This window comes from Scyliorhinus canicula, chromosome 3, assembly GCF_902713615.1.
Source record: "Scyliorhinus canicula chromosome 3, sScyCan1.1, whole genome shotgun sequence".
Taxonomy (NCBI): Eukaryota; Metazoa; Chordata; class Chondrichthyes; order Carcharhiniformes; family Scyliorhinidae; genus Scyliorhinus; species Scyliorhinus canicula.
The window spans coordinates 190,719,043-190,742,713 of NC_052148.1; the positions used below are offsets into that span (position 1 = coordinate 190,719,043).

The 23,671-nt window shown below is 47.2% G+C and overlaps 1 protein-coding gene across 1 annotated transcript in view; it reads right to left on the reverse strand.

Annotated features, from left to right (window-relative positions):
- Positions 1-23,671, reverse strand: part of frem3 (Fras1 related extracellular matrix 3) — a 248,885-nt gene that overhangs the window by 14,160 nt on the left and 211,054 nt on the right. Inside the window, exons 18-19 of the mRNA XM_038791914.1 lie at positions 8,351-8,455; positions 6,220-6,347 (exon numbers count right to left, since the gene is read on the reverse strand). Of these exons, the coding sequence (XP_038647842.1) occupies positions 6,220-6,347; positions 8,351-8,455 (233 nt within the window). The remainder of the gene's footprint in view (positions 1-6,219; positions 6,348-8,350; positions 8,456-23,671) is intronic.

A 23,671-nucleotide genomic window follows, 5' to 3' on the forward strand; every position in this document is an offset into this window, starting at 1 on the left:
AATCTTAATTTAAAATAGAACGTGGCTTCATCGGTCTGAACCAGAATGTATTTCTCAAGCTATAATTTAGATCAACATGTGGAACATTAAAATTGCAAAAGAAACTGTAAGTTATTTAAGCTAGGGCAGCACGGTAGCATTGTGGATAGCGCAATTGCTTCACAGCTCCAGGGTCTCAGGTTCGATCCCGGCTTGGGTCACTGTCCGTGCGGAGTCTGCACATCCTCCCCGTGTGTGCGTGGGTTTCCTCCGGGTGCTCCGGTTTCCTCCCACAGTCCAAAGATGTGCAGGTTAGGTGGATTGGCCATGATAAATTGCCCTGAGTGCCCAAAATTGCCCTTAGTGTTGGGTGGAGTTACTAGGTTATGGGGATAGGGTGGAGGTGTTGACCTTGGGTAGGGTGCTCTTTCCAAGAGCCGGTGCAGAATCGATGGGCCGATTGGCCTCCTTCTGCACTGTAAATTCTATGTAAATATGTATTAAATTTAAACTGCCTGTCAGTGGCACTGACAGTTAATTGACAATCAGCTGAAAGTGATTGCTTGAATAAGTGTTAGTGTAGCAGGAAGTTGATTTAGTAGTTGTAACTTGGTGCGAGTCTTAAATTCTCCATACAGATAGTGTTTGCTCCCACACAAATCTGAAGCACAGAGAGTGTTTAGGGAACCAACTGCTTCATAAAGTGAGTATACCAGTCAGAAATGTGAGTGCAAAAGGGCATTCACTGAAAAGAGGAAAAGAGGTGCTACTTTTTATTCCTTTTGTTTTAATTTCAGGAGTTGATGAATATTCTTCATCCATTGGTAGGAATAACAGCAAACGGGATTATTATTTAAACAATAAAATATTAAAGCATGCCGCTGTGCAGAGAGACCTGGGTGTGCTAGTGCATGAGTCACAGAAAGTTGGTTTACAGGTGCAACAGGTGATTAAGAAGGCAAATTAATTTTGTCCTTCATTGCTAGAGGGATGGAGTTTAAGACTAGGGAGGTTATGCTGCAATTGTATAAGGTGTTAGTGAGGCCACACCTCGAGTATTGTGTTCAGTTTTGGTCTCCTTACTTGAGAAAGGACGTACTGGCGCTGGAGGGTGTGCAGAGGAGATTCGCTAGGTTAACCCCAGAGCTGAAGGGGTTGGATTACGAGGAGAGGTTGAGTAGACTGGGACTGTACTCATTGGAATTTAGAAGGATGAGGGGGGATCTTATCGAAACATTTAAAATTATGAAGGGAATAGATAGGATAGATGTGGGCAGGTTGTTTCCACTGGCGGGTGAAAGCAGAACTAGGGGACATAGCCTCAAAATAAGGGGAAGTAGATTTAGGACTGAGTTTAGGAGGAACTTCTTCACCCAAAGGGTTGTGAATCTATGGAATTCCTTGCTCAGTGAAGCAGTTGAGGCTCCTTCATTAAATGTTTTTAAGGTAATGATAGATAGTTTTTTGAAGAAAAAAAGGATTAAGGGTTATGGTGTTCGGGCCGGAAAGTGGAGCTGAGTCCACAAAAGATCAGTCATAATCTCATTGAATGGTGGAGCAGGCCCGAGGGGCCAGATGGCCTACTCCTGCTCCTAGTTCTTATGTTCTTATGTTCATTCCCAGCTAGGAGAATGGAACTAGATATGACGTTACTAAATTAACTAATACAGTAAATAAGGATAGAGAACCAAGGCAGTGCAGGTGGGATGCCTTGAGCTTGTTAAGGGTTTTGGAGAAGGCTGTAACAACAGACGACCTTCTGTATGACGAGTCAGCAGCACCAGGAACTTCAGCTCCGAATTTCTGAGCTGGGGTCTGAGCTGCAGATATTGTGAGATATCAGGGATGGGGAGAGTTACCTGGACACTTTGAGGCAGTCACACCCCTGAGATTAATTGGCACTTCAGAGTTGGTCAATGGTCAAAGACAGGAGAATGTGACTATGAGTCAGGCAAATATGAGCAGTCATGATGCAGTGACGGAGGAAGCTCAGCCCTTGACTTTGACCAACAGATATATGGTACCTGTTGCCTGAGTGAGTGAGAACAAGGACTGCAGGGTGGATAGGCAAACAATTCTAAGTACCACGATGCAGGAAGCCATTCGAGTGCGGGGAGTGAGGAGGAGTGTGGTAAGGGGACAGAATATTCCAGCAGATAGAAGCTGTTCTCTGCAGCCATGACCGGGAGTTCAAAAGTTCTGTTGCCCGAAGGACATCTTCTTGCTGCTGGAGACAAAATTGGAGCAGGAGGGGAAGAACCCAGTTGTCATGATCCACGAACCTATGCCACAGGTAGAATGAGGAATGATGTCCTGTTATAAGGGGTGGTACGGTGGCACAGCGGTTATCACTGCTGCCTCTCAGGGTGTGGGGATGCCAGTGTTGGACTGGGGTCAGCACAGTAAGAAGTCTTACAACACCAGGTTAAATTCCAACAGATTTGTTTCAAACACTAGCCTCTCAGGGGCCAGGGACCTGGTTTTGATTCTGGCCTTGGGTGACTGTCTGAGTGGCGTTTGCACTTTCTCCCCGTGTGTGTGGCTTTCCTCCGGGTGTTCCCGTTTCCTCCCACAGTCCAAAGATGTGCAGGTTAAGTTGGGTTACGGGGATAGGGCAGGGGCATGGGTCGAGATAGGGAATTCTATCAGTGGGTTGGTGCAGACCCGATAGGTCAAATGGCTTTTTCTGCACAGTAGTGACTCTATGGAGAACTTTTGAGGAGTTAGGCTCCAAACAAAAACACAGAACTTTCTAATTTGTTACCTGAGCCATGTACAAACTGGCACAGAGTCAAGCAGATTAGAGAGAAATATGTGTGGCCCTTAAGTTTTTTGATGTTTCCCTGGAATTTTTATTGGGGTATGACCAAGAGGCAGCAGGTTTTCTTCCCAGAATGTGGTTGGAGAAATTGCAGGCCCACCACCCCTCCAGGAGACCACACAGGCACGGCTGGAGGTAGAGGAGAAGGTGAGCATCCAGAATGTCACTGATGTGTTAGGCAGGTTGGTTTGACGTTGACTGCAACTGGATGCAGGGAAGCTAGAAACAAACGTCTGATGATCCAACACGGTTTTATTTAACTATGGACTGCTGTACATATTCAGCTGTGGGTTGACACTCTACTAAACTAACTGATGATCTCTTACTGGCTTGACCAGTCTTACTAGCTACCGCATGGTGATAGTGCTCACTAGCTTGTGTACTCTGACTGTCTCAGTAGCTGGGTCCTGAGAGAGGGAGAGTCTTAATGCCCTGTGAGCTTTATCATGGTGGTGTTCTGTCTGGTGATTGGTTGTTCTGTGTTGTGTGTTCATTGGTCATCCTGTGTGTCAATCACTGCCTGTCTGCACCTCATTATATACATGAGTGGATATTATGACAGTCACCAGGAGGATGTGGGTCCAATGCTCTAAGCACTTTAGTGAGCTGATAAGATCTGGGAAGCTGAGTGACAGTCCACTAACTACACACAGCAGCATTGCACACAAGCTCAACAGATTGAGTGCCCATAGTGCACCCTCACATTGTCAGAGCGATTACCCTGGATCACTGGTATATCAGCCACCCAACACGTGGGGTGACAGTGAAAAGGGGGTATCAGTAAGGAGAATAATAGCTCATATCAAAGTAATATTGTGTGAGTTGTGAAGGAGAGTCTGCACGTTCTCTCCGTGTCTGCGTGGGTTTCCTCCGGGTGCTCCGGTTTCCTCCCATAGTCCAAAGATGTGCAGGTTAGGTGGATTGGCCATGCTAATTTGCCCTTAGTGTCCAAAAAGGTTAAGTGGGGTTACTGGGTTATGGGGGTAGGGTAGAGAAGTGGGTTTGAGTAGGGTGCTCTTTGTAAGGGCTGTAAGGGCTGATGGAACGAATGGCCTCCTTCGGCACTGTAAATTCTAAAATCATTCTCCCTGTGTATTGCCAAAGCATGTACACAATAGTCTGGAGATAACACAGGCAGGAAGCAGGCTACTGAGCCTGCACCAATCATGACCATGAAGGAAGCAATGCTGGAATTCACACAGGTACCATTGCTGCAGGCCTTTGGTGATGGCTGTTGTGTTAAGTGATCCTATTGTTGTAATGATGAACACAGACCATCAAGTTGTTTAACTAGAAAGATGATTTATTAGCAAACACATGGAAAGATAACTAACAGATTAGTACACAGACAAAGTTACTAAACAAATTCAGTGAATTCTCCTGGAGCTACTCTAAATGCGACTATCCTGTTGTACGTCCTACTACTAAATGGCATGTGTCTCCAGTCATATGATGGATGTCTGATGCCACCTGATGGCTGGAGGTTGTACTGGTAGCTATGTGCCTTGATATGCAACTAAATACATTTATGTGTACATGCATATCAGCACAATGGTGAGGCTGGAAGCCAAGAAAGGCAGGGTTTTGTGATAACTCTATCCTCAAGTGATGAGTAGTTTTGGTACCCATATCTCAGGAAGAATATACAGCAAATCTTCACTAGATTGGTTCCTGGGAAGAGAGGGCTATCCAATGATGAGAGGCTGAATCAATTGGGTCTTTATTTCCTGGAGTTTAGAAAAATGGAGATGATCTAATTGAAACATACATGATTTTTAAGAGGATAGACATGGACAAGACATTTCCCCTGGCTGTGGAATCTGGGGAGGTGCGGGATGAGATTTACTGACCGCCCATCCAGGTTTTTTTTCAGCGGGGAAGGCAGCTCGCCAGCAGGATCTACTGGTCTCATCACGGCCGGGAAACCCGTGTGCTGGCATGGGACGGGAACTTCCTGCCAGCGTGAAAAGCCAGTCAATCCCGCCCACAATGTCTGTGGGCTCTGTGGGCAATTAGAGCTGCGATGTGGGGCAGGATTCTCTGAGCCTCCATGCCGAAATCGCGCTCGGCACGAGAGCAGAGAATGGGCGTCAAACTTGAGATCGGGCCCCACACCGCTCCCATGATTCTCCAATCTCCGGAGAATTGCCGACAAACGAACACGCGCTGTCGACGCAGTGTCGGTCGGGGCCACTGAAAGAGGCCCCCACGGCGATTCACCGAATGCAGCTGGCTGAGTTCCCGACGGCGTGGTTCTCTCATGGTTCCACCCATTGCGAACTCGGCGTGACGGTTGCGAACTAAGTCCACGACCGCCCTGGTGAGGGGTGGAGGAATCATTCACCGGGAGGGGGGTCCTCCAGGACAGTCAGCCTACCGATCAGAGGCCACCGATCTGCGGGCGCGCACAATGTGGGGGGGGGGGGGGGGGGGGGGGGCCTATGTTTTCGGTGCCGATCCGCGGTGTGGGTCGGCCATATCACGCAGGGTGGCATGCGCCGACCCCCGACCGGAGGTGCAGGGCCCCGTATTGGCAGCCGGAGCTGGGAGGACTACTCCGGGGCCCTTCTAGCCCCCTGCAAATTGGAGAATCACCGTTGACTTTCTTCAGGTGATTCGTGCGCATTTTTTCGTGGGCGTGGGGACATCGCCCCATTATTGGAAAATCCCACCCAAGGAGAAATGACTCACTCGGAGAATTGTCTACGCCATGGTTGAGTGTATACAAGACTGAGATCAATAGGTTTTGGTTTCTCAGGGAATCGAGGAATATGAGGAGAATGCAGGTAAGTGCAGTTGAGATGGAATATCAGCCATGGTTGTATGCTTGGCAGAGCAGGCGCTGATGGGCCGAATGGATTACCTTTGCTTCTATTTCTTATGTCTTCAAGTTTGGTGAGAAGAATCATGGAATACAACCTCCAAAACATCAGCAAAACTCCCCTGATATCATGGAACAAGAAGTGGATTTCAACATGCGCAATCTTTTTAACACAGCTGTCCTGTCAGGTACGCACCCTGCAATGGCGCCTGATGCTTGTTAACAAACGCAACAATAAATCTCCAGGTTATCTAAGCAGCTAGAATATGGAAAGTTTTTTGAGACACTTCACAGAGTCATAAGGAGAAGCATGAATATCAAGTGAAGGAAGATAATGTAATTGAAGGCATGGCTGCCAAGGTTGGAGTCAGGAGTGGGTGGGATACAGAAGTCAGAAAGGCAAAGAGTTCATTGGGAAGTGAATGATTTAAACACCAGGGTGAAAATTTTAAATCTGAAGCATTGAATAAGGGCAGCAGCTGTGAAACATTGGCAGCACCCGATATTCAATCCCTGAAGCCAGGAATGTAGTGAGGAGAATGCAAGGGAGTGAGGATGTGGGAAAGGGTACACCAATACCTTAACATAGTAAACTTACTGCAAAATCGGAGATGAAACTCCATTGCTGTGTTGGCTGGTTGTAGGTTGGTTCACTGCGCACAAGACTGAGTGTGAACGTAAGGCCAGGGTGATCAGCAGACATGACCATTGATGCCAGTGAGGTGCCTGGAACACAAAACAGTGCAGATGTTACATCAATCACCGCTAGTGAAGGGTAGAAATGAGAGGATAAGTGCACATATAGACAAAAGTAGGATACAGAAGGATTAGGATCAATTTATTTTTTTTGGCCAGTTACTTAAAAAATTTTTTTTAGAGTATCCAATCCATTGTTTCCAATTAAGGGGCAAATTAGCATGGCCAATTTACCTACCCTGCACATCTTTGGGTTGCGGGGTCAAAACCCACGCAAACATGGGGAGAATGTGCAAAGTCCACACGGACAGTGACCCAGGGCCGGGATTGAACTTGGGAACCCGGCGTCTTGAGGCAGCAGTGCTATCCACTGCACCACCATGCTGCCTCTTTTCTGGCCAGTTTATTAAGTAATTAATACAAGTACCAGTACAAATAAAACTTCATTACTTGCAATTGTTTCTGAAGCGATTACAGGAGGATTTGTTTCGTTTTTAGGTGCCAGCAAAGTGCTTGGTGACCAGACCCATTTAACATTTTCAGACATCCTCCATTATAAAAACATTTAACAAGTACGTTATTTGTTTTCCTGAAACACAATCAAGGTAGAGAACTCTCCTAAAGGATCTGTTTGAAGTGTGTGCATTTTCACATAGGTTTGAATCTGAGTGTTCTCAGCCACACAGAAACAAATGGGTGGAATTCTCTGATTTTGAGACTAAGTGCTGAGGTGAGCAGCTCTGGTGATGGCCAGAATGGCGGGATACTGTGCCAGGTTCTGTGAATGGAACCTCATTATTTATGCACAGACTAGTTCCCCTCTGACTCTCCTGGCAGCTGATTTGTCCACCTGCCGTCAACTGGTGGGTTCGAAGGGCCCGGCATCACATTTAAACATCAGTTCAGCACACTCGTATTACTCTCTCCAGTCAACTTGCCATCACCTGACTAATCAGAATGTCAGCAACCCAGAGGGAACAGGCTAGCAGCCTCAAGAAATCTTCTTCTATTCAACCTCCCTCCCACCGAACCCATCACCTGCGAGGTTTCCATGCCCCATTTGGACCTCTACCCACCGCATCTGGACTCTTGATGTATCCCCTTCCAGCAACTGATGTGGAATCCCTTTGACCACCTTGATTGTGGACTTTTCATGCAGCCTTGTCAGGGTCCAGCTTCCCTTCCCTCCATTGTCTCTCTGCCTTCCATTTTTCATCATCTTCATCCACCTCCTTGCCCTTCTGCCTGCCATTGTGAACCCTCATCCTTTCCCCCACCTTTGCACAGCCCTCCTTCCATATTGCCCCCTTTTGTCTTCATCAGGGCACCCTCCACCAACCCCCTCCCCCGCCACTCCACTCCACCCTACCCGCACTACACCTCAGATCTCAGCCCACCTCCAGTCGAATTTTGAAACTTTGGTGCATGATTCCGCAGCACAGTGCGGCCGAGGTGGATATTGGTGTGTGGTACTAGCAGAAGGGGACTGCTGTACTCCACAACCCCAGGCACTTTACTGATCCGTCTCGGTGATATAGGAGGGTCCATGGGTCCAGTAGCTTGTTGATGTCCATGAAGATCAGCTCAGCATAGAGATGGAGAGTAGGAACCAGTCTGCCCGAAAAACGTAGAGCAGCGCAATGTGCAAGATACTCTTTATCAATCGGGTTTCTACCAGTGTGGCGGACGATTGAAAGGTCTGATGGGATACCAGCGGCTAGCTATTTTAATGAGCAATCATGAGATGCAAATGGCATTCACGCCACCAGCAAGTGGGAAGACTGATCCACCATTGACCCGCCATTGGGAGAATTACAACGTGCTTTTACGCTACCGTTTTTCCAGCTTTTTGGCACCCGCTAGATTCTCCGCTCCCGCCCGCCATGAAATTCGCCATGGGTGGGATGCGAGAATTCCATCCAAACAGTCTGCGTCTCACAACACCTAACTCGCCCATGTGTTGGCTTGTTTGTGGAATCAAGAATACACATCTGAGCAGGGCATTTACCACTAATAGAAATTCTGTCGTTTACCTGGGTGAGACATGACAAACTGGCCTCTGAATCGAACCTCGGTCTTGAAGTTTACCACCAGTCGCCCTTCTTCATTGATCCTCATACTGGTTGGATACAAGGCACCTGCACAAAGTAATCCAAACAATCCAGTTCCTCATTAAAGGTTTCCAGAGTTTAGGAAATTGTATCACACAATGATATTAAAGCAATAATTGAATCCGTCAGTATTCTACAAAGGAATTGTGACTAATCGTAAGGATTATTAGTCAAGTGCTTTATTCACTGTTTTCTTCAGTTCCTTTGTATGATACAGGATTCTTTAATGCTTTTGACAACAATTTTCTGCTTTTGTTGGAGCACCTAACCATGCCTTTAACAGCTTTCAAAAAAAAACAGCTTGGATTCAAACAGATAATTGTTTTGTTGCTCTTTGCACACCGGCTGAACTGAAGGTCCTCTTTCCTCTGAACTCACCTGTGTCTAAATAACTATAGTTTGACACTTGCTAGATTGTCGATATTAAACTCACTACCTTAATAAGGTGGAGGAGTGAGATGGTGAATGATTTCATGAGGAAATTGGATAACCGCTTGAGGGAAATTAACTTGCATGGTTATGGGAACAGTGCGGGAATGGGACTGACTGGATTTTTCTACAGAGCTGCCATGGACTCAATGGGCTGAATGGCCTTCACAATGTCGTCCTGACTTGATGAGAGTAGCTTCAGTTGGTTGATTTGATCAATTAGATTCTTCCATGTATCCAATTTACACATAGACCCAAAATGCCAAATACATGCCTCTGTTTCAGTCTTAAACACTCGCTCTGAATACAGTGAAGCACAAGAAGGAAAGGAAATATTTGGATTTATATAAATGTTTTCATGATTACCAGCGTCTCAAAGCACTTTACAGCCAATGAAGTACATTTTGAAACAATAATAGAAAATACTGGAAAATCTCAGCAGGTCCAACAGCATCTGTGGAGAGAGAAGGGAGCTAACGTTTCGAGTCTGGATGACCCTTCATCAAAGCTAGAGAGAGCTGGCAATAGGGATTTATACTGCCATGGGGGCGGGGAGGGGTGGAGGGTGTCTGACAGTGAGGCTGGATGGGGGAGGGCAAGAAATACGTGGAGATTGACAATGATATCGTGGACATCCGGTGGCGGCCATGGAGGAGTAGGTCGCACATTCGATAGCTCCCGCCTGAAACAGACTTTCGGACCTTTTCCCCCAGATTTTTGTGGACTTTATGAAATAAATCAATGGAGTGAGCCATAGTAAGGAGGATCCCCCCCCCCCCCCCCCCCCCGGGTGTATGGATAGCTGGACCTCAAGTGGCTGTCTGAGACAAATTATTCCCGATAGAGGGAAGCGAGGGGAGCTGGCAGTGCGGCGAAGCATAGCAGACGGCAAGGACCAGGGAGCGGCGGCTCACTGGCCAAAGGAGCAGCAGATGGAGTTTTTCAAGAGTTGCTTTGCCGAGTTAAAAAAGGATACACTTGACCCGATGAAAGCATCGATCGACCAAATGGTCGTGACTCAGGCGGCCCAGGGGAAAGCGATTCAGGAAATTGAGTTAAAAATATCCAACCAAGAGGACGAGATAACTGTACTGGAGCGCAAGGTGGAGGTGCTAGATGACCGCCACAAGAAGATGCAGGAGAAGCTGTAGGAGCTGGAGAGTAGGACCAGCAGGCAGAATATAAGAAACGTTGGCCTTCCTGAAGGCATTGAGGGACCAGATGTGGAAGCATATGTGTCGGGTATCCTGGAGTCGCTGATGGGAGCGGGTTCTTTCCCTCGACCCCTGGAACTGGACAGAGAGAACAGAGCCCTCGCAACGAAGCCCAAGGCGAATGACCCTACGAGGGCCATGGTGGTTCATTTTCACCGTTTTTAAAATAAAATCTTGCGGTGGGCCAAGAAGGAACGGAGCAGCAAGTGGGAGAACAGTGAGGTGCGCATCTATCAGGACCTGGCAGCGGAGCTGGCCAAGAGACGTGCTGGATTCACCTGGGCAAAGGCGACCTTTAAGAAGGGGGTGAAGTTTGGGGTATTATACCCAGCGAGGCTGTGGGTAACTCATGAAGATCGACACTACTATTTTGAGTTGCCAGATTGTGTTTGGACATTTATTAAAGAGAAGTTGGACTTGAGTTAAAAGCCACTTAAGCTTCGAAGATGGGATGTGGCGGTGGTTTGTAATTGTGTTCTGTTTTAAACAAGATTGTCTTGGGTGAGAGAATGGGCTGGAGGGATGGGGGAAGGGCGCTTTGTTTCGCAGGGAGTTGATACGGGTGGGGAGAGGGGCCCTGAAGTTAGCATTATCCTTCGGGAGACTGGGGTTTTCAGAAGTGAGTGTTTCTGTTCTGGTTTATGGTTATGTCTGGTTTATGGTCTTCTTGAGAGCTGTTGTTTACTTACTGGGGAATGTGATCCTGCAAATAGGTTTTTTCTATATGGGGAGGGGGGCCCGAACAATAAGATCGACGCCAGGGGCGGGGGTTATCGGGGTCAGCAGTCTCTCGTAAGCATAGTGGGGGGTGAGCTAGTGTTGAGTCGGCGTCTGATTTGGAGAGATTAGGTTTCTGGTGTTATGGTGGGGGGGGGGGGGGGGGATAGGGGGGTGGCTGCTTTGCTGGCAAGGAAGAAATTAGTTTCAGGGAATAAATAGGAGGTCAGGGGCCACTGCTGCTTAAGGGAGTGCTCGGGGAAGCGGGGGGCGCGGGCTTGGGGCTGGCCTAAAAAGGGTGATGGCTAGCCGGGGGGGGTGGGGAGCCCCCTCTCCCGGCTGATTACGTGGAACGTGAGAGGTCTGAATGGGCCAGTGTTGGACAAAATCCCGGACCTTGAGTCACACAACCTGGTCATGGGAGGGGACTTTAATACGGTCATTGAACCTGAATTGGACAGCTCAAAATCCAGGTTAGGGAAGAGGCTGGCGGCAGCAAGGGAATTGAAGGGCTTTATGGAGCAGATGGGGGGGGGGGGGGGGGGGGGGGGGTGTAGACCCCTGGAGGTTCACACGGCCGTGGGTAAAGGAGTTTTCTTTTTTCTCCCACGTCCACAAAGTTTATTCCCGTATTGACTTTTTTGTTCTGGGCAGGGTGTTGATCCCGAAGGGGACGGGGACGGAATACTCGGCGATTACAGTCTCGGACCATGCCCTGCACTGGGTGGATTTGCAACATAGGGAGGAGAGAGTGCAGCATCCGCTGTGGAGACTGGACGTGGGGTTGTTTGCGGATTAGGTGGTTTGCGGGTGGGTAAATAAGAATATCCAGAACTACCTGGAAACAAATGACAAGGGAGAGGTATCGGCAGTGACAGTCTGGGAAGCCCTGAAGGCAGTTGTTAGAGGGGAACTAATATCGATCCAGTCTCATAGAGAAAAGAGGGAAAGGGCGGAGAGGGAGAGATTAGTGGAGGAGATACGTCGGGTGGATAGGAGTTATGCGGAGGCCCCGGACGCGGGACTCCTGAGGGAGCGGCATAAGCCACAGACAGAGTTTGAATTGTTGACCACAGAGTATGGGGAGAAAGCAAACAGGATGCTGGTGCACCAGCTTAGGAAGAGAGAGGCTGCCAGGGAGATTGGTAGGGTAAAGAATAAGGAAGGTAACTTGGTCTTGGGCCCAGAGTGGGTGAATTAAGTTTTTAAGGAACTCTACAGTAAATTATATGAGTCTGAACCTCCGGCGGGAGCGGAAGGGATGAGGCAATTTCTGGACCAGTTGAGGTTCCCGAGGGTGGAGTAGGGGCCGGGGGCCCCGATTGAGATAGAAGAAATTATTAAGGGGCATGCAGTCGGGCAAAGCTCCGGGGCCAGATGGCTGTCCGGTGGAATTTTTAAAGAAATTTTCAGAGACATTGAGCCCACTGCTGATGAGGACCTTTAATGAGGCGAGAGAGAAGGGAATCCTCCCCCCTACAATGTTGCAGACTTCGATCTCCCTCATTCTTAAATGGGAGAAGGATCCTGAACAGTGTGGGTCTTACAGGCCAATCTCGCTTCTAAATGTGGATGCCAAGCTATTGGCTAAGATCTTGGGATCTTGGCCACAAGGATAGAGGATTGTGTCCCGGGGTGATAGAGGAAGACCAGGCTGGATTTGATAAGGGCAGGCAACTTAATGCCAATGTGCGGAGGCTTTTAAATATTGTTATGATGCCCTCGGAAAGAGAGGAAGCAGAGGTTGTGGCAGCGATGGATGCAGAGATAGCTTTTGATCGGGTGGAGTGGGAGGCGCTGGGTAGGTTTGGGTTTGGTGAGGGCTTTATTCGGTGGGTGCGATTGCTGTACCAGGCACCTGAGGCAAGCGTGCGCACAAACCGGCTTAGGTTGGAGTATTTTAAATTGCACCGGGGGACAAGGCAAGGGTGCCCCCTCTCCCCCCTTATTATTTGCTCTAGCCATTGAGCCGCTGGCCATGGTGTTGAGAGCCTCAAGGAACTGGCAGGGTCTGGTCTGGGGGGGGGGGTGGAGCATCGGGACTCGCTCGACACGGATGATCTCCTCCTGTCTATTTCTGACCCACTGGAGGGGATGGGGGAGGTCATGCAGTTCTTGAGGGAATTTGGCAGTTTTTCGGGGTACAAACTGAACGTGCGGAAGAGCGAGTTGTTTGTGATCCAGGTTAAAGGGCAGAAGAGACTTAGGGAGCTGCCGCTGAGGAGGGTAGAGAATAGCTTTCAATACCTGGGAATACAGGTGGCTCGGAAGTTGGATTCGTTGCATAAGCTTATTCTGACCCGGCTGGTGGAACAATTGGAAGGGGACTTTAAAAGATGGGACATGCTCCCGCTGTCACTGGTGGGGAGGGTACAGACCGTGAAAATGACGGTCCTCCCGAGATTTCTATTTGTATTTCAGCACCTTCCTATCTTCATCCCTAAGGCCTTTTTCAAGCGGGTGAATAAGATCATCTCGGGATTTGTGTGGGCAAATAAGACCCCGCGAGTAAAGAGAGTGCTGCTGGAATACAGTCAGGGGGAGGGTGGGTTGACGCTGCCGAACATTTGCAACTACTACTGGGCAGTCAACATAGCCATGATTAGGAAGTGGGTATAGGGGAAGGGGGTCAGCTTGAGAGTGGTTGGAGGCGGCGTCATGTAAAGGCACCAGTTTGGGAGTGCTGGTAACGGCACATCTGCCGTTCTCGTCGGCCCGTTACTCCACAAGTACGTTGGTGGTGGCGGCTCTGAGGATCTTGGGAAGTGGAGGAGACACAAGAAGGTGGAAGGAGCATCGGTCTGGACCCCGATATGTAATAACCACAGGTTACCGGGCAGGATGGATGGCGGGTTCCAGAGCTGCCGACATTTACCGATGGAAGAAATTAAAATTAGTTGATAGAATAAATATGGGGCGAAGGTGGTGGAGAGAGTTCACAGTCTGAAGTTGTTGAACTCAATGTTAAATCCGGAAGGCTGTAATGTGCCTAATTGGAAGATGAGATGCTGTTGCTGCAGTTGCCGCTGGGGCTTCACTGGAAAATTGCAGCAGGCCAAGGATGGACATGTGGACTTGAGGGCAGGACGGTGAGTTGAAATGGCAGCGACAGGAAGTTCTGTGTCCTGCTTGTGGATAGACCCGAGGTGTTCTGCAAAGCAGTCATCCTGTCTGTGTTTAGTCTCTCCATTGTATATTAGACCGCATTGGGAGCAGCAAATGCAATAGATCAGATTGAAGGAGGTCCACGTGAACCACTGCCTCACCTGGAAAGAATATTTAGGCCCTGGGGTGGTGAGTGGGGAGGAGATAAAGGGGCAGGTGTTACACCTTCTGTGATTGCATGGGAAGGTGTCATGGGAAGAGGGTGAGGTGTTGGGGGTGATGGAGGAGTGGACCAGGATATACCAGAGAGGACAGTCCCCGTGGAATGCTGACAGGAGAAGTGAAGGGAAGATGTGTTTGGTGGTGGCACCATGCTCGAGTTGGCGGAACTGGCTGAGGATGATTTTTTTGCATGTGGAGGTTGGTGGGGTGAAAGGTGAGGACAAGGGGAACCCTCTCCTGGTTCTGGGAGGGAGGGGAAGGAGTGAGAGCGGGTCAGACACAGTTCAGAGCCCTGTTGACCATATGGGGTGGGAATCCACAATTAAGCAAGAATGAAGACATGTCAGCAGCACCGTTTGGAAAGTGGCTTCTTTGGGATAGATGCCACGGAGGCAAAGGAACTGGGAAAATGGGGTGGAGACCTTACAGGATGTGAGGTGTGAAGTTAGCTGTGGGAGTGTGTGGGTTTATAATGGATATTAGTGGACAGTCTAGCCCCAGAATTGGAGATAGAGTGGTCAAGGAAGGGAAGGGAAGTGTCAGAGACGGACCATGTGAAGGTGATAGAGGGGTGGTAATATAGAGGGATTGACATCCATGGTAAAGCAAAATTAATACATTTTCCAGATCCAGATCGCAACAAAACAGTCATCAATGTACCAATAAGAGTTGTGGAATGGAGCCGGAGTGGGACTGGAATAGGGAATGTTCCACATATACCATAATGAGAGAGGCAAAACTGGGGCCAATGTGGGTACCCATAGCCAGGCCTTTGGTTTGGAGGAAGTGAGACAAGTTAAAAGAGAAATTGTTCAGTGAGAGGACAAGTTCAGCCAGACAGGGGAGTGGTGGTGGATGGGAGTTGTTCAGGCCTCTGTTCGAGGAAGAAGTGGAAAGGTCTCAGACCATCCTGGTGGGGAATGGAGGTATAGAGGGATTGACATCCATGGTAAAGAGGGGGAAGTTAGTGTTGCGGAACTGGAAGCTGTTGATATGATGTAGCACATTAGACGAAACGCAGATACTTTTTGAAGCATAGTCACAGTTGGAATGTAAGAGATGAAGCAGTCAATATGGGCTCCGTAAACTCCTCCACAGCAATGTGACATTGACCGGGTAATCTTTTTCCTGTGATGTAATTGAGGTAATACATATTGGCCAGGTCACCAGGGATAACTCCCCTGATCTGATTCAAAATAGTGCCAGGGAATCTTTTACAGCCACCCAAGCAGGCAGACTGGGCCTCAGTTCAATGTTTCATCCGAAAGATGGCACTCCATCAGACACTGCACTGAAGTGTCAGTGTAAAGTTTTGTATTCAAATCGTGGAGCAGGACTTGAACCTGGAACCTTGTGACAAGAGTGCTCCTGACTGCACCACCGTTCACACACAAAGTCATATTTCCTACTCGACTTAGCTGGGCAAAGTGTTACTGCGGGAGAGAAACCTGTATTCTGAACACAAATATCGTCACTGGGTCCTAATCCTGCAACTCCCTCCCGAACAACATTTTTACCTCATGGATTTCAATTGTTCAAGAGGAAGGATCGCCACTTCTCAAGGCTGGCCAACAAATGCTGACCTTGCCAATTACATTTGCATTCTGAGAATGAAGGAAAAAAGTAAATGTTCTGGCTACAGTTAAATGAAACGGTCAAATCTAAACAGAAGAGATGAGGGATGATGGGATAATACTGTCTATAGAGGGAAGGCAGATCACCGGTAGTTTATAAGGAAGAACTAACAATTGGAATTATGCAGATTGTTGTTTGCTGTACAAAACCTGAGTATTGCTGAAAATGGCAGCTTTTCATTATGCCCTCAGCATGACAACAGCTAGAATACCAGTGTCAGGGGATACAACAATTTTATACCCAATGATAATGGGAAAAATATTATATCGCAGCTAATTTGAAATTATAGTTATCCATTTAGCACTGATGGGTTAAACATTTCTGTATCGATCTGTATTACACAGCTTTTGTGTTACACACACAAGCTGTTTAGCTGAAGCTGTCAATTAGAAGAAAGACACAATCAGCCTGGGTCCCGTTTTCAGGCAGGAACACCACAAGTGTTAGCTCTAAAGGCTTGTAAAAGCAATGTGAGATATTCTACCATTTGTACTGGTGTCAGGAGGAAGACATAATCACCCAGAATCGTTATGGCCATGGGCATTTTTACCTTGGGAAAAATATTATACGTTAGAGGGGTCAGACAAGCAGTTGATTGATATTCACATTCTTGATAATGAGGAGCCGGTGATAAATATTAGGAGACAGCATGTACATGTCTTTGCACTGATTGGATATTATAATTAAATAAGCATGCTTATTGTAATTGGTTAATTGTTCTCATATTGTTATGGGCCAGGGTTTAGAAAACTCCAAAGTATATGATGGAGTTCACCTGACCTACAACTGTTTATTGATTTTGGTTATGATGAGCAGAAGGATCTGCCTTTCAGATGTTATTCAACAGAGGCCTTAAGCACTTTTAATCAAAAACAAAGTTTATTCTATGAATTTAGGTAACATTTTAATAAACACACACAGTATGCATTTGTATCAACTACCAACATATATATGCCACACAGCTACAGTACTCTATGTATAACCCTTAATAACTTTCCCCCTTTAGCTGTTCCAATTTAATAACAAGATCCCAGAAACCAGAAACCCCTTTTCAAAGGTGTGGCCCAGCACACGGCACTCTTACTATCTTTGGATACTTCGGGTTTCCTTCCCAAAACAGCAGGTTTGAATTCCTTCCAGAAAAGTTATTTATTTTCAATTTATCAAACAGCTTTTAGAATGCAGATAGAGAAAAAAAACCTTCTTTCAACCCGTTCAGAACAAAACCAGTTCAAACTCAAAGTGAAAGTAAAACTCTGAGCCACAAACCAGCCCCAAAACAAAGCAAAAGTAAAACCAACTCCCAGGGCCACAGACCAGCTCCCCCCACACAATGACATCACTGAAGCCATTTGATATGAAGAAACATTTCTTAAAGAGACATTCCCATGACAATTTACTATGCATGATGCAAACCTAATTGATAGTCATGACTGGACATAGATAACTAGTAACAAATTATTAGTATATGCTAATTTCTAGTTACCCAATTTGTCATATACCTGTCTGTACAATTCTTGAATCAGTGCTCTCGGGCATGCCATTTGAACCGTCAATAGCCCAGTTATAGCTTCAATAAAGGCCTTGTTCATAACTCCAAGAAGATTCCTCGTCTGGTCTTCCGGGAGCATGAACTACACTACAGTTGAATTTTGCCTCAACATTGTATGAGATGAGGGTGCTGATTGGTTGGCAAGTGGACTCTGATTGGTAGAGACATTGCCATGGAGAATGTACCAGTAAATGGCTGTCACTTATTTTGTGTAGCTAAAACAGATGCAATGTGTTTACGTGTCCTTTCTGTGTGCAAAGAACAGGACCCTGTCTATTACTATATGTAACTTCCAATAAACGCGAGTGAGTGCCCGACTGACAATCTAAAATTGGTTGTCAGCATACCTTTTAGCACACTGAGGATTATTCGGCAAATATTGTCTAATCACAGAAACACATCTAATGACAGACACTGGGCGAGATTCTCCTTTTGGGAGACTATGGGTTAGATTCTCCAACACTGAAGCTATGTCCGGAGGAAGCTCCGGTTTTACAATGAAAACGTCGGCGGCGCCCCCTCACTGATGCTCCACCTGGTGGGGGGCTAGCAGCCGCGCCACGTAAAACTCCGGCTTTACCTGCCGATACGGATGGAGAATTGCCACCCGTGGCCAGCTTGGTCTGTGGTGGTACTACTGAGCCACTCTTGGTGATGGACATTGACATTCTCCACACAGAGTATATTCTACACCCTTGCCTCCCTGAGTGCTTCCTCTAAGTGGTGTTCAACATGGAGGAGTACTAATTCATCAGCTGGTACGTGACAATTAGCAGGAGGGTTCCTTTCCCATGTTTAACCTGAAGCAATGAGACTTCATGGGGTCCAGAGTCCAATTTGAGGACTTCCCGGGCAACTCCCTCCTGACTGTGGACCACTGTACTGCCCGTCACCTCTGCTAGGTCTGTGTTGTCGATGAGACAGGAATGGTGATAGTGGTGTCTGGGACATTGTCTGTAAGGTATGATTCAGTGAGCATGAATATGTCAGGCTTAACTAATGCTTAACTAATCTGTGAGTCAACTCTCCCAACTTTGGCACAAGCACCCAGATGTTGCATGACTTTGCAGGGTCAACATTTGATACTCACATTATCCCTAGGTACAGATGGTTTGCCCCTTCCCCCGTGTCTGCTCAGTGAACCTCATTTTTCTTCATCTTCCCTCCTCCGCCGCTAAAGTCTAGGTGTAGTCCCAGGATGCACATCAGAGGTGGAGGCAGCGGCTGCTTCTTGCACCCTGTGGCCTTTGATGCCCTTGGCGGGTGTCCTTTGAGGGACCTGGGGCCAGAGGGCCCAGATCGACTCCTAGTGTCACTGGCATTGCCATGCCACGCTGTCCTGCCCATTGACCTTGAGATGCTCCGGTGTCAGAAGGGGGAGATCAGGGTGATGTGGAGACCGCGGTCATCTCCCTGGTGGAAGGCACCGGGTCGGCGTCCAGAGCTCCCTCCGTCCGGACGGTACCCGTTGGGCCCTTGGGGTCTCCTTGGGATGGAAAGGCAGCTGCAGTGAGCTGCAGAGACCTCTGCATTATCTGGCGTTGTCTGGACCATGGTGTTGACACCCTCAGCTATGTTCCTCAGTGACTGGGCCATTCTCTGCAGTGCCTCTGGATTGGATTGGATTTGTTTATTGTCACGTGTACCGAGGTACAGTGAAAAGTATTTTTCTGCAAGCAGCTCAACAGATCATTCAGTACATGGAAGAAAAGGGAATTGAACAGAATTCAAGAAAATACATGAGAATACATAATAGGGCAACACAAGATATACAATGTAACTACATAAGCATTGGCATCGGATGAAGCAGACATGGGTGTAGTGTTAATGAGGACAGTCCATAAAAGGGTCATTTAGGAGTCTGGTGACAGTGGGGAAGAAGCTGTTTTTGAGTCTGTTCGTCCATGTTCTCAGACTTCTGAATCTCCTGCCCGATGGAAGAAGTTGGAAAAGTGAGGAAGCCGGGTGGGAGGGATCCTTGATTATGCTGCCTGCTTTCCCCCGGCAGCGGGAGGTGTAGATGGAATCAATGGATGGGAGGCAGGTTCGTGTGATGGACTGGGCAGTATTCACGACTCTCTGAAGTTCCTTGCGGTCCTGGGCCGAGCAGTTGCCATACCAGGCTGTGATGCAGCCCGAGAGGATGCTCTCTGTGTTGTTACTCGTGTCTTAATAAAGCTCGTAGTCTCAAATGTGGAGAAGATGCTTTATTGTGAGTTTGTTCTCTCTTCAGAGCTGTTTCCTAAGGTTACCTTCAGTGCTCCTAGCTGGTGTGGGTGTATGTGTCCTGCTCCAAGTTCTGCCCTCTGTGAAGTGTGTCCTCACTTCCTGTCCCCGTCTATTTATATAGCTCTCCTGTGCCCCCTCTAGTGTTTGCTCAGTTGTATTGCATCTAGTTAACTTGTGATCACCACATCCCCCTTTTTCTCTTTACATATTTTCTGTACATCGTTAAAGAAAATTGTACATCCTGTCCCGGTGTATTTATAGCTCTCCCTCTGGTGTTTGCTCAGTTGTTTTGTATCTAGTAAATCTACGATCACCACATCCCCCTTTTTCTCTTTACATATTTGCTGTACATCGTTAAAGAAAATTATAGAACACAGTTGCTTATGATATGCGTATCTATACAGGTGATGGTGCTATTGCATATTGTACAAAGCCAATGTAGTTATATGTCCAATCTTAATAAAAACATTTATGAGTCCAAACTTGATGAATTTGTTCAGAGCTTTTTTTTTTCTTTTTGTTGTTGATGACGTGGTGATATTGATATTGCAAGTCCGCTGTGAATGTTGTTGGTGTTCCTTGTTATTTTAAGTACCCAATGCATCATCCTGAGGTGTTTGCATGGTCACCTCACTGATGTTGACTGGCATGGACTTTTTTCTGTGCTTGTGGTGTTGATTTATTGTCTCATCCGCCTTGGATGCTGGTGTGCTTGCTCGTTCTGGAGCAGACGTGAGTTTGTGCAATTCGTTGTCATCCCATGACATGTTTGTAGTCTTGTCATCGTTTTGCAGTGTGCTGTGGCATTGTCCTTCATGTGCCGAGTAGTACCATTGTGTACAAGCCGTTGTTTCATTGCTGTTGTTTCTGTCGTTCCTGTTTTTGTTGTTTTTGTTGCCGTACTTGTTGCTGTTTTTGTCGTTTCTGTCTTTGGTGTTGGCACTGTCGTTGTTCCTGACTTTGTTGTTTTCGTTGCCGTTCGTGTTGCTGTTTTTGTCGTTTCTGTCTTTGGTGTTGTCGCTATCTTTGTTCCTGACTTTGTTGTTTTCGTTGCCGTTCTTGTTGTCTCTGTCTCTGTCGTTGTCGCTATCTTTGTGCCTGACTTTGTTGTTTGTCTTGTCGCGCTTCATGTTGCTTTTGTTCTTTCTGTTGTCATTCTCGTTTCTGCTGTGCTTCTTTTGACTTTTGTTTTTCTTGTTATACTCTATTCGTGTCCCGAGTGGATAATTTGAGTCATTGAGCATTTCGTCTCGAGAGTGGTGCGAATGATCTGATGTTGCATCGGTGCAGGTGACCTCAATCATTTGTGGAGAATTGGATTCCTCATCTTTGCTTTCTTGGTGCTCCTCTTCCGGAGTCAAATCTTCTCGATTTCATTTGACGCGGTGTCTCTGGATTCTTGGCGCTCCTCTTCTGGAGTCAAAACCTCCATGATTACAATTGATGTGATGTCTGTGGACTTCTGGCGCTCCTCTTCTGGAGCCAAAATCTGCATGATTTCAGTTGACGTGGTGTCTCCGGACTCTTGGTGCTCCGTTTCTGGAGTTGAAATCTTCATGATTTCCGTTGATGTTGTCTCACTGGACTCCAGGTGCTCCTCTTCTGGAGTCAAAATCTGCATGGTTTCTTTTGGCTTGGTCTCTCTGGACTCCAGGTGCTCCTCTTCTGGAGTCAGAATCTGCATGGTTTCTTTCGGCGTGGTCTCTCTGGACTCCAGGTGCTCCTCTTCTGGAGTCAGAATCTGCATGGTTTCTTTCGGCGTTGTCTCTCTGGACTCCAGGTGCTCCTCTTCTGGAGTCAAAATCTGCATGTTTTCTTTCGGCATCGTCTCTCTGGACTGTTGGGTGGCCCGACTCTGTTCTTCTGTACAGACAAGCTGAGAACTGTCAGTCTCGCTGTGATCCTGTACGTCGAGTGCGATCACCTTGTTACTGTTTTCGCTCTGTGCTTCGGTACAGACAAGCTGAGAACTGTCAGTCTCACTGTGATCCTGTACGTCGAGTGTGATCACCTTGTCACTGTCTTCGCATGCAGTGGGTAGAGGTGCATTGTCTTCTTCTTGTTCATGTGAGCTTGTTAGACTTTCATAGTCTGCTTGTGGTTGCTCAGATACGGCAGGTTGACCTTCATGGTCTTGCGCATGCATGGTGTCAGTGGTTAGATGTACGTTGTCTTCTTCTTGTTCCTGTGAGCTTGGTAGACTTTCATAGTCTGCTTGCGGTTGCTCAGATACAGCGGGTTTACCTGCATGGTCTTGTTCATGCATGGTGTTCGCCAGGGAGTGTTTGCTTGCATCCCTTTTGGAGTCTTTCATTACTCGCACTGTGGAGCCTGTCATCGCTCGCTCTGTGGAGTCTTCCTGTGCTCTCTGTGTGGCGTCGTCTTCGTCTAGGGTATTGCTGTCATCCAATGTATCGACGAGCTGCCATGGCATCATGGTGTTGGATTCATCTACCATGAGTAGAGTCGTGTTGAGCTTTGCAACGGTGTCGCTGATGCTGTGATCAGCATGTCCAAATAACTCCTCCATGTCTGAGTAGTATTCTTTGAAACCCATTTCATCTTCGTTGGCTTCTTCTACCACGAGTTGATTCGTGTTGAACTTTGCGACCGTGTCGCTGATGCTGTGATAAGCATATCCGACTGACTCAGCTGTGTCTGAGTAGTATTCTTCGAAAAACAAATCATCTTTTGTTGTTTCTGAATTCTTTTTGTTCTCTTCACTTTGGGTGGTGCAGACTGCTTTTTTCAGGGTGTTGTGCAAGTTGTTTTTAACTGTTGGTTTAAGTTCAGGCGTTTTGCTGTGTTCTGAGGCAAGAAAATTTGTGTTTACCACTTTAAGTGTCTTATTTTCAATTTTCGGGCATTTCCCTTTTAAGTGGGCGTGGTCGGGATGCTCAGACGTCATGACATCACGCGTAGGAATGAATTGCGCATGCGCAAATCGGCTTTCCTTCCCTGTGCGGTTCTGTGTCCATTGCGCATGCGCGGCTTGCGCATGCGCATGACGATCCACGACCAAGACTTTTTTTGACTGCGCATGCGCGGCTTGCGCATGCGCATCACGATCGGCACCGCGATCTTTTTTAAACTGCGCATGCGCGGCTTCCGGTTCCGGCGCATGCGCAGACGCCATTTGTAGTTCTTTGCTTACCGGAGACTGCAAAATGTGCTCCAACGCCATTTTTTGGCGTTTTACGCGGATTTCAGGGATTTTTCTTTCCCACCAGGACTCGATCTCCAAAATTCGTAAGTACTCTTCTCTTCCCGATTTGGACAGGGTTTCAGCGTTTTGGCTTTGTGAGAAATTCTTGTCATTTCTTCTTTTTGATCTGTACTTTTCATTCGCGATTTCTTGTTCTTTTCGTGATTTTTTAAGTTTTGCATCACTCAGTCTCTGTGCAGTTTGGACTCTGAGCATGCCTTGCTGTTCAAATTTCTCACAGTACTCTTCAAATTTGTTTAGTAACGTTTGTAAGCTGTTTCTGTCTTCATCTTTTGAGTATTTAAATCCATTATACACTTTCCTATTTGCAGGCCCTGCGGTGAGAATTGCTATTTTAATGTTGTCTGAGGCTTCTTGTACATCATTAGCTACGAGATTAATATCAAACATTTGTTTAAACCTTTTCCAGACATTTCTTACATTACCAGTCGTGTCCAGCTGATCTGGGTATCCAAGCCACATCCTCGAATTAGCGATGTCTTCCCAAGTCAGATGTCCAGTAGGAGATTTCCATGCCATTTTGAGCTTTCTGTATCTGCCACTGAGTTGTCCTGTAGTAAGCGTCTGAAGCCACTCCTGGGTACCATGTGTTGTTACTCGTGTCTTAATAAAGCTCGTAGTCTCAAATGTGGAGAAGATGCTTTATTGTGAGTTTGTTCTCTCTTCAGAGCTGTTTCCTAAGGTTACCTTCAGTGCTCCTAGCTGGTGTGGGTGTATGTGTCCTGCTCCAAGTTCTGCCCTCTGTGAAGTGTGTCCTCACTTCCTGTCCCCGTCTATTTATATAGCTCTCCTGTGCCTCCTCTAGTGTTTGCTCAGTTGTATTGCATCTAGTTAACTTGTGATCACCACACTCTCTATAGTGCATCTGTAAAAGTTGGTAAGGGTTAATGTGGACATGCCAAATTTCCTTAGTT